At 34.6% G+C, this 12,115-nt stretch overlaps 1 protein-coding gene across 7 annotated transcripts in view; it reads left to right on the top strand.

The window, feature by feature from the left end:
* Positions 1-12,115, top strand: part of VTI1A (vesicle transport through interaction with t-SNAREs 1A) — a 406,811-nt gene that overhangs the window by 258,969 nt on the left and 135,727 nt on the right. The window contains exons 9-10 of one of the 7 annotated variants that reach the window (XM_074233703.1): positions 4,491-4,542; positions 5,819-8,439. The exons of 5 other annotated variants lie outside the window; for them this stretch is intronic. In XM_074233703.1, coding sequence (XP_074089804.1) covers positions 4,491-4,542; positions 5,819-5,920 — 154 coding nt within the window. In that variant the 3' untranslated portion in view covers positions 5,921-8,439. Of the gene's footprint in view, positions 1-4,490; positions 4,543-5,818; positions 8,440-12,115 lie in introns of those variants that run through there. One more of the 7 variants, XM_074233708.1, reaches the window with a different exon arrangement.

The following is a 12,115-nucleotide window of genomic DNA, read 5'->3' as shown; positions in this document are numbered from 1 at the left end:
GATGTCATAAGAAAGGCAGCTGGTAGGAATCCATATTGTATGAAGACTGAATAATATAAGGGAGGAAGTGAGCACCTTTAACAGAGGACTGCTCTGTTTTTTGTTGTTTTTTGACTTCTATCCACAGCATCCCCCCCCCCAGTATCTCCTACATAGTAAGTGCCTATAGTCAGATGTCTAGAATTTGTTACTTAATAAATCTGTGAGCCCAGGTAAATCTTGTTATGTCTCTAAGATAAAGTTTCCTCATCTATAAAATGGAAATGATAATTTTTGAACTACCTAGCTTTCAAGGTTGTTGTGAATATTAATAAATATAAAGTACTTTTTAGACACAAAGTATTATGTAATTGTGAGTAGCTACCTCATGACTCTCAGACTATTTTAAGGGTTGTTTGCCATTAGGTTATATATACACATCAGCCATGGTCTAGTCATAATTCCCCATTTTCTTGGCTTTAGTTTTAAATTGACAGCTAGATGATACAGTGAATAAAGCACTGGGATTAGAGTCAGAAAGATCTGAGTTCAAAGTCCTGAGCAAATCATTAACCCCTATTTTCCTCAGTTTCTTTTACTACAAAAGCAGAATAATACCTCACAGGGTCGTGGAGAGGATCACATGAGATAATATTTGTAAATCATGGACTCAATATCTGGCACATAATGGGTACTTTAGAAATGTTGATTCCTTTCTTTCCCCTTGCACATAAGACACTCTTAATAAACATTTGTTTCCTTTCCATTTTCCTTTATTCAGTGTAATGGCAGCTTATCATTTGAAAAATATCTCTCTGATGGATACAAGACACACACACGCAAACTGGTTTGAATCAAAAAGTCACTATAATTTGTTGTATTAAATTGGGACAACATATAGATATTGCTTAGCAACACTAGACCAGACAGAAAACAATTTAAACCAAAAATTAGAAACATTTGTAATAGAATCTGTTCTTACACTTGCCTTACCACATGGCTTAACACCCTTTTACTCACACATGGTTAAACACATGTTTTAACTGATGTTTTAACACCCGTCTTCACACGTTTTTATGCTCTTTGTCCACATATGCTCGAACACATGTTTTGACACCCTTTGTTCACTCATGCTTGAATATAAGACTGGATATTGTCTAGAGTCTCATTTTCAAAAAGGTTCATTGGTTCAGACTGTTAAGTGAAAAATTGGTGGCTAGTAAAATAACAGCTATCTCTCAGAGGATGATGTCCCTACTTCTGTCTCTATAGTTGGCCTGGGGAAGAGAATTCTATTGACTCCATCCATCTAAGATAGCCTACCACAGCCCTGTTTCTCTGGAACACCTAGTTAGAGTTTTTTTTTTAAGCAATTTAATGCAGATGGTAGTCTTATATCCCTAAAGATATTTCCAAATTGAGTAGTCAAATAATACTGACAACTTATATTTCCATAGTACTTTCCAGAAGGCATTTCTATAGCAACAACCCTATGAAGTTGGGTAAAATGAGTCTTTCATCTTTCTGTCCAACCCATTTCCCATTATTGGACTGTGCCTTTCATTTTTACATTGATAAGCACCAATCTTAATAGGACATATTTATTCCTGAATCCTAAATTAGCAGAAAAAAATTTCAATTTAGCCTTTCGATGGGGGTTTTCTAGCTGTGTCATTATATGGCCATGTGTATAATATGAATGTCAACAATCATAATGCATACTGATGGCATCCATCATTTAATCTCAACTGTCCCTGCTTCATTTAAACAAAAGAGAACTTCCTGTGAGAATTCAAGAAAGGACTTGGGTTTTCTGTCTATGAAAATTTTAATACTGGAAAAGATCAAATATTTGAATGTATGAAAGCAATTCTTTTACTGGAAGTAGTTAATAGGATGGCTTCTAATAGTAACTTTAAAAGTTCATCTGGCTATTTGTCTTGCTGAGCCAAAAAAAGGAAAAAAAATTAGGATGTAGTTCTACTATGTAAAAGTATTAATGGAGGGATAAAGATAATTAAGGCACTTTTTCTGTCCACAAAGAACTTATAGTCTAGAGATTCAAAATAAGATTTGTTCATAAATAGATATAATATTTAAAAAACAAAAGATTGTTAGTTCTATGAGAATGTTCATTTGGGAGAAGAAAACCTATCATCAAGGATTCAGTTGCAAAGTTTCTTGAAATTAGTATTATGGATATTGCTATCCACATTTATAGATGAGCAAACTGAAATTCAAGAGATTGGGATTTGCCCTAGTTTATTTCCATTGGAAATGGAACTCAAATGTCCCAATTTCCAATATTGTGCTCTTCATGCCATAGTACATTCTAAAAGTAATGCAAGTTTACTTATAGAAATGGGGCAAAGGGAACATTTAGGGTTATGATTTCAGTTAAGCATAAGGTCAGAAATTTCATGAAATTTATCCTTGAGGAGATTAGACTTGTTGATTAATGCAGATTGTGGAAGGAAACAGTTGAACTATACATCATTTCATTGTAAGTTGTAAAGATACATCACCTTCTCAGGATACAACTTGGTAGAGCAGCTAGGTGACACTGTGGATAGAGCACCGGCCCTGGGGTCAGGAGGACCTGAGTTCAAATGCAGCCTCAGACACGTAACAATTGCCTGGCTGTGTGATCTTGGGCAAGTCACTCTTAATCCCCATTGCCTTAAATAAATACATTTTTTAAAAAAAAATACAACCCGGTAACGCAAATTATTACTGAGACCAAAAAAAAATACCTATACTACAAATGTAGATCTTAATTGATCCTTGAGAATTCAAAAAAATGTCATGGAAATGGAGCATCATCACAGACATAACTGTTGCCCACAACCACCCACTTTGGAAGCATTAATAACTTGCATATCTGAGCTATCTTGAGATACTAGAATAACACAACAAAATCAATGTCCCAAAAAAAGCAGCAACAGATTCAGATCTTCCTTCCTAAAGTTGCATAAGCCCAGGCCTAATATCAAGTCCAATATCAGAAAGTAGATTGGCCAAATTAACCAAGGGGGGGGGAAGAATCCCACCTTAAAAAGATATTATGGTGATAGAGTTGTTTGAAACGCAAATCTAGAGGAAGAGAATGACTCCAAAGTATCTACAAGCAAAGCCTCAAAAGAAAACAAAGCACAAATTCAAATAGAATTACTGGAAGATTTGAGCCAAGAGTTTATACATATATACATACATATTTATATATGTCTATATATATTTAAATGAAATGAAAACACTAGAGAAAGTAATGGAAAAGAAATGAGAACTATGAAAGAAAGAATTGGAAAGAGAATTAACAACTTGATACAAAGGATTCAGTATTATATCAAATCAGTGAACTCCTGAAAATTAGAATGGATCTGACAAAATCCATTGGGATTTTTCAATAACAAGGAATATTAAAATAAAATCTGAGGATAAAAAAAGAAGAAAATGTATCATACAAATTAAGAAACAGATCATGGGGAAAAATTAATAATTATTAAATAATTTGAAAGTTATGATCCCAAAAAAGGCTAAATATAATATGTTAAGTAATTATAAATGGAAAATATTTCTGATTCATTTGCCAGAGGCTTTCTTTTTGTGTCAAAAATGAGTGAGTAGGGGCGGCTAGGTGGCGTAGTGGATAGAGCACCAGCCCTGGAGTTGGGAATACCTGAGTTCAAATCCGGCCCCAGATACTTAATAATTACCTAGCTTTGTGGCCTTGGGCAAGCCACTTAACCCCATTTGCCTTGCAAAAACCTAAAAAAAGAAACAAAATAAAGAGAGAAGAATATATACATACATATATACATATATATGTATATATATATGTGTGTGTGTATATATATATATATATATATATATATATATATATATATATATATACTGATTAATTCTGTGAAAAGCAGGGAAGTCAAAAAGTATGACATGAGAAAAGGCCTTGCAAAAAAAACAAACAAAAAAACCTAAAAATGAGTGAGTCTTAGAAAGAACCATCAATTCTCTGAGTTAGAAGTACATGCTTTATAGTTTTAAATGGTTAATTCTTTGTAGTTAAATGAACATGAGCATCATTTTTAGTTCTTCTAACCTCAGTTTTATTTTCTGTAAAATATCTGCATTGCCTAACTTACTGTTTTTTGTGAGGTTTAAATGAGATAATTTCTACAAAGGACCTTATTACCTAAAATCTTGGGGAAGAAATTAATTGGAACCCTAATCCCTTCTCTGTATCCCTCAAAAGCTAGAAATTATTTCTCCATCTGATTCATAGAACTTTATAGTACTCTTATATACTTAACATTTTCAACAAATGTATATGTTCAAAAGGATACTATCTGGCACGAATGTATTAACTGTCCCTGTTAATTTGTTTTGACTCAGATATGAAAATGAGACTGGACTAGTTTAAAAAAGAATAAGGACTAGCAATTGTAGTTGACATTGTTGAAGAACTAAGCAGAAATCAATCATTATTTATAATGACTATTGTTTTTCCTTGCTAGGCTGTCCCAGAAGGAGGCTGGAGATCATCATTGTTTCTTTCTATACAAAATGGTTAGTTCAAATTTCTGGCAACTTTAAACTGCAGGTGCAGATAGAGAGGGTGTGGAGCAACATTTAGGTTTCCTTACATTTCAGCTAAATTCACCATATTGAGGCTAGAGATCAAATGCTTAAAAGTTGATGCAGCATCTGCCAAATCTCCAAGCCTCTGAGTACAAATTTTTGAGCCTTAACTTTTAACTTGCCTGGAAAAGGAGGGAAGAGTGAGCCAAGAGAAGAAGTTATGAAGTGAGATTATATTTGATTAGTAGAAAGAAGTCAGATGTCCAGAAATGCAGATGTGCACAGTGGTCCTAGGGGGATGCTGGTATTTGATCTCCAAGATTTAAAGGTTCATGTTCCCAAGGTTAAGATACGCAGAGAGCCAAATTATATTTCTAACTAACACTGCTGTGACTCTGGAGGTTCTTGGAGTATTACATTACAAATCACACAGTTTTCAATTTATAAAGCAAAACTCACGAATAAACATCAATACATAGAGAAAGTACTAGGTGAATGACAGACTTCATTGTAGATTTTAATTTATACCATTATAATTTTCTTTAAGCACCATAATGAACATTAAGTATGGACTGTGTCTAGCACAATGACTGGAACATAATAGATATTATTAGGAGGAGATGGCATAAATTGAAGTTTAAATTTCAGTATTAAAACAAAAAAGAAAGGATCAACCTATTTAAGAGGAACTCCTTCATATAAAGCTTGCACACTCAAAGCCTTTCAAGTTCTGGCTACAATGTATAATTTCTGCTACTCACTTGATGACATTGAGCAAGTCACTTCTGATTTCTATTTCTAAGTTTCACTCTCTAATGATAATTTGTCTTCAAAAAGGTTTTAACTCATCTGCGGAAAGGTGGTAAGGTTATTGGCCTTTACCAAAGACTATTTTTTATTTCCCCATATTGGCAGCCATATTAGACATTTTAACTTCATAATAACTCAGATAGATCAAATGAGGTAGCACATAGTAGGTGCTTAAATGCTGGTTCTCTAAATGAAATCTCAAGAGGCAATGTTGATTTGAGAAGTTGATATAATACACTGCTCTTCAAACTGTAGAAGCTATTTTGGAGGCAAATAAGTAACATTATGACTTACTCAAATAATACGTGTTAATGATTAGTCTATTATAATTTTGACTTTAATTATAAACTCCTTTCCACAGATATTTAAAAAACAAATCTTATCAGAATCTCTGACATTTTTTAATCCATGGTGTTTTACTGAATATGAACTCCTTTTTAATCTTCTTTTTTAGTTGAAAGCCATCTCCTCTTTAAGAATGAAGTTTGTAAAATCATCAACCAATGAAAAGAGTGATCTTGTGGTTTTGAAACTGGTGGTATTTTTTAAAAGGTAATTCTATAAATGGAAAAGAAACTATGTCCTACAGATTAATTATAAAGGACAAATATATTAGATTCAAGTTGAAGCTATTGAATAGTTGCTCCTTCACTTACACTCACAAATGATATTTCTTAGATCTCTGATTTTGATAGATACAATGCAGAATGTAGAAAATAACCATTATTTAGGTAGCTGAAAAATGACTTGCCAAAATTGATAATAAAAGTTATTCAAGACATGCTGTCTAAATTCTTTCCAATTACTGTTGAGGTCTTGAAGGGCCAAGCTCATCTTTTTATTACTACATTAGATTTATTAATGTATTTTTTTGATATATGCATAGTGTAACTATTTAATCCATCTCATGATGTTGCATAATTATAATTCTTTTAATTTGCTCCACTCCAATCTATTTTTCAGCCTTGCTTAAAATTCAGAATTACTTCATAGTTTCGTAACTAATTACTCATTAGAAAGCCATGCCATGTATTTGAGGTTACCTCTGAGGCTATCCATATTTAACAGTAAACTAGAGACATTTCTGACTACTTGACTGTCATTGACCAGTTTAAATATTTAAAGTTGTGGTTTGACCTTTTTTCTAAGCCATGTGTAGAAAATGAAGAAGGGTTATTTACAAAACTGGGGAGAGACATCCTTTCAAATGGCTGTACTGGGGCAGGGGGTGGGGAACCTTGTTGCACTGTCAATAATCAAATAGCTATACAGGATTTAATGATAGAAAAAACTGTAATGATTAGATTCTGCTGTCATCTTTTATCATTATGAAATTAAACCCATCAACTATTTTCCTATCCTCTAATAACTTAATCACTAAGTAGAAATCCAAGAATATCTTATAGTCTTCACATTCAGTTTTTAAGTAACGCTCATCCTGACAGCAAATGATTCTTCTTTGTAGTATGGCCAAAGGAAGCTGCTATTTTTCTCTCAGATTGATGCTAAATTGGGGCCATTCATTTTTAATTCTTATCAATATCAGATATTTGAATGAAGGTTTTTGTTTGTTTATTCCTTAGTGACATTTGTTACTATGTAACTTTGCATAAACAGATTTTGTGCTATCAATACCATGGTCAAAACAAAACAACTACTGTGATACTTTACTGTGATGTAGAGGTGACCCTGGATTCTGGAAGATCCTATCAGTGAAGATATTTTCTTGCAAGTTCTACTAAAATGTAATCTTTTTTTTTTAGGTTTTTGCAAGGCAAATGGGATTAAGTGGCTTGCCCAAGGCCACACAGCTAGGTAATTATTAAGTGTCTGAGACCGGATTTGAACTCAGGTACTCCTGACTTCAGGGCTGGTGCTCTATCCATTGTGGTACCTAGCTGCCCCCGTATAATGTTGTCTTTATCTTATTTGCTTGACTATGCTTATTTCATTCTGTATTAACTCATATCTTTCTATAGTTGTATTAATTATATTTGTCATTTTATATGGCACAAAAATATTCTATTATATTCACACATCACAGATTGTTTAGCCATTCTCCAATCAATGGGTATCTACTTAATTTTGTTTTCCTTGATATGACAAAGTCACTATCTGCACAAAAAAAGCTTAGATTCTTTTCTCTTTGAATTTTGTCAGATGTGCATTTAGACTCACCTTAATTTTATCACCCATTATGGACAAAGTAACTAACATAGTTCAGTTAGCTGGATCAAAGGGTCACTCATACATTTTATTTTTTAATCTTATTTTCAGAATGTAAGAACCGTCCCTTTCCCATATTAAAAAAGTTACCTTCTTTTGAAAAATATCTCACCAACCAATTGTACACCCACAGAACATTAAAAATCTGCTACTACTCTGCTCAGTTATTTAAGGGAATTTATGAAAAACCATTGTGAATTTGATTCTGATATCTATGATTTGTAAAAAATGCTACACATCTGTCTGGTTAGCAGATGTCTTTCATAGAGCATAGTTTTCAGGATCTGACAGTCATTGTGGACACCATCACTTACCATCCCTTTTATTTTATGAAAGGGAGTCTGAGACCTAATGACTTGTTCAAAGTCCCATTGCTAGCATGTCTTTATTAAAGGCTTTTTATTAAGATCTGTTTGAACATCTATTCTAAACAGCAAACACCTTTTGGAACTGCCCAATCAACATTCACCACAAGCTTAAGAAAACTTGACATACTTAATTACTCTTTAGCTACTTTGTTTCACTTTAAATCAAAAACAGCATTAGCAGTATCAGAAGACTGTGATTACATGAGGTTAAGTTAATAAACATTGTGCTAATTAAATAACTGTTACTCCTTTGACATAAATACCTGTTTTAATGTTGTTTATATTCTCAACTTCTTTGGTTGAGAGCCTCTCCTCCTTCATAGCTATGTGTGGCTAAGTCTACCTGTCAGTATGTTAAGGAGGAAAAAGCTTTAAAATGCTCAGAAGAGAACAATGGTCAATCATTTCATATAGTTCCCATCAGGAGTTATCAAGCTTTTGTTTTACATCCCTTAGGAAAGGAGTTTCTTTATTGCTTTCTTCTTAGAAAATGTTCCGGCCGGGCCCACGTGACCGGGACCAGAGGGGTGCTGGCGGGGGGGGGGGGGTGACCCTGGGCAGGGGGCCCCTCCCCCCTGCGAGGACGGTCCGGGCTACACGCCGCGCTTCCAGGGGCCCTACTGCAACCGCGGCCTGCTGCTGTACCGCCTGGGACAATTTGACGAAGCTTTAGAAGATTTCCAGAAAGTTTTAAACTTGAATCCTGCTTTTCAAGATGCTATGCTGAGTTTAAAACAGACTATTTTGGACAAAGAAGAGAAACAAGAAATTATTAAAAATTCTACTGTGATTGAAACTTGACAGATTTTTCTCACCTGAAAACCTTGATTTTTTGTTAGTGACTAAAGCAGAAGAATCCTTGGAGCTATTTTCATTCCCATGTCAGATACAAAGACACTTGATAAATAGATGGGAGCAAGGATGGGCCCGTGACCCGGGCCTTTGGGTGATTTTCAGGGCCACCAAAAACAATCATTTTCAGTGCTAGTGTTGAAGGATGGTTTTTAAAATGTTCAAAGATTTGAATTGGTAAAAATGTTTATTGTTGTAGTTGAGATTTACAGATGTATGCAGTTTGTCTCTGTAATAGGTCTGTCATACAAAAAAAATTATACAAAGAATTCTTCTCAAGACATATGAAATCATACATAGATTCCTTTCATGCTTCTTGTTCAGAAAGCCAACAGAAACAAGGGGGCAGTCACCCACCCAGAACTTCTGTGGAACTACAAACACTGCAAAATTCCTGCTAGAAGACAAATTTTTCTGGGAAAAAATAGTTAGTGATATGTTAATAGAAAATAAACTTAAGAATATAGTCTCAAAAAAAAAAAGAAAAAGAAAATGTTCCTCCAGAGACCAGTGCAAGAGGGTATGGTATAAATCATGGCTAGTGGCATAATTAGGAATTATTTTTACCTGGACAAAGACAGTTGTAGGGTTGAGAACAGAGCATTAGTGCCAGAGCAGAAGACAGTTTAGAATGGGTGAGGTTCAGGTACAGGGAACTAATCAACCATAGGTCCAGTGAGGCTGAAAACGGATGGCTCATCCCCGTTTTCCTTCAACAATTCATAACCTTAGCTCTTCCCCCCCCACACCTAGAGCTATCATCTCTCCAATGTCCTTGGGTATAGAGGTACCAGAGAACCAAGGGTTGTGAGGTGACCATCTCTAGGCCACGAAGCTTATCATATATTACGTTCCTCAAATTCATTTTAATTTATATATTCACTATAGGAAAGGATCCTGCCACTTCAGATGTCAGCTACTGGAGCTGGATCCTACATGACTGCTCAGCTCATTGTTCATAGCTAGTCTAAACAAGATGTTGAGAAAACTGCCTGGCACTGAGGCAACCTCTGCTAGCTTCTGTCACCTCACTTCTTATTTTTCAAGAGTCACTGGTTTTTTCAACTACTTAAAAAAAGTAAGGAAGAAAGGAGGGAGAGAAGATAGGAAGACACATTTATGTGGCTTCCTTAGTGCCTGATCTTGTGCTGAATGCTTCACAAATATTATCTCATCTGATCCTCACAACCCTTTGAAATTGGTGTGGGGTTATTTTCGTTTTACAAGTGAGGAAACAGACTTTCAGAAATTATAGGACTTGTCAGGATCCCACAGCTACTAAAAGAGTCTGAAACTGGATTTGAACAAAGGACTTCCTGATTACAGACCCAGCATTACATCCATTGTTCCAACTAGTTACCTCTGTACTGAAAGAAGAAAATATTTTAAAGTATCTTAGGTTCATAATTATAAAGTTGTAAGCTATGTCAGAGTCCTCTAGTCCAGCTTCATTATTTTATAAGTAAAACTTGCCCCCAGAGAAATAAGTGACTTGCCACAGGTCAAACAGCTATTAGCTAAGAGAGGCAGGATGGGAACCCAGGACTTTCTGACCTTAGATCCTCTATTAATGCCACTCAACCAAAGTTCAGTAACATTTATTTAGAAATGTCAGGGTGATTCTTCTTGTGTCCTGTCCTCCAGTTCCCTCTAGCACATTTCTTTCCACTTTATAAGCTTGGCTTTTTCTCATTTTTATAGTAGTGTTCTAGTAAAGAAAAAGGAAGTTTTTCTAGTACTCATTTGTATGGAAAAATGAAGAAAGTAAACCATCAGATGATATTATCCCTGTTATATCCCTGACTCTAGTATCATGCCAAAGCCATAAGACAGTACCCTAAATAGTGAAAGTATATATTTTCATATAAAAATACCATTTTCATGAATTGTTTATTGAATATGACTGCTGAATTGTCAAAAAGTTACTTTTATCAGTGTAACTGTCTCATAGTTTCTTTTTACCTCCATCTATAAAACATCAAGCTAAAATTAGTTACTCCTAATTGAGATTTTACAAGTGTGTGGCCAATTTCTTCTATCTTGCCCTCAGTGAAGGTTATTTTGATATCTAAAATTGATATTTTTCTTATGGAATAAAAGCCATGGCTCTCTGAGAGCAAGGTTGTGCTTGATAACATTTAGCAAGTTACATGTGGATATTTTGATGTCTAGAATTGATAACATTTTCTAGGGAATAAAAGACATCACTCTCCTTCTTGAGAGCAAAGTTGTACTTTGATAACATTTAGTAAGTTATATATGGATAGAATTTTTCTTTGTATATCTCTTGAGTAGGCCCACTCAAGTGACTTCATTATGTTAAATAAGGTTTATAAAATCTGTGTGCACAGCACCCCCCCCAAAAAATAGAAGAAAGCTAAATTTAGTGTATGTATGTTTTGATGTGAATGATGCAAAAGCATTTTTCTGACACCTCTGCATTCTTGAGAAGACTGGAGTACTGCAATGTATTCATATATACAGTTCATATTTTATATATTTCCATATTTGTCAAAGTGAAATGACAGGTTTGTGCAAACAAATTATATCGATGGTAAGCACTAGTGTAGATTCAAAAATATTAATAATATTGTTGTTTCAGTTTTTGAAATAGAAGCCTATTTGTGTTCTTTTGGATAACCCTCATCTCTGATCTCCATTATTGTGCTTGCTATATCTCTGATAAGATTCTGTTTTTGCAGTAGTCATTCTGCCTTCTTGGAGATATTCCCAAAGGCGTATCCTCCTAGATCTATTATAAGCACATTTAGCAATTGAGACAAGAACACCACCAAGTATGTCAGGTGTGAATTTAAGAAATTTTATGAAAGAACAATGAATACACATCAACCAATAAACAATTATTAAGTGCCTACTACTTACTAGCCAGCATTATACTAAGCATTTGGGATACAGAAAGGGGCAAAGTACAATCTCTGCCTTCAAGAAGCTTATAATCTAGTGGGGAGAGACAACATGCAAATAAATATAGACAAATATAAACAGGATAAACAGGAAATGAGTAGCAGAGGAAAGACACTGGAATTATGAAGGTGGAGATTAAGAGGTGGAGAACTTAAAAGGAAACCAGGAAGATTAGTAGTTGAAACAGGAAAGAGCATGACAGGCATGGGGACAGCCAGAGAGAATGCCCAGAGCCAAGAGATGAAGAGTCTTATCCATGTAATAGTCAAGAGACCAGTATCACTGGATCAAAGAGTACATGTTGGGAAATAAGATTTATATGTAGTAGGGGGCTAGGATTTGTATTTTGCGTTTGCCCCAGAGGCAATAGGAAACCCTTG

The sequence above is a fragment of the Macrotis lagotis genome, chromosome 4 (genome assembly GCF_037893015.1).
Source record: "Macrotis lagotis isolate mMagLag1 chromosome 4, bilby.v1.9.chrom.fasta, whole genome shotgun sequence".
Taxonomy (NCBI): Eukaryota; Metazoa; Chordata; class Mammalia; order Peramelemorphia; family Peramelidae; genus Macrotis; species Macrotis lagotis.
This window is presented reverse-complemented; position numbering and strand designations above follow the sequence as displayed.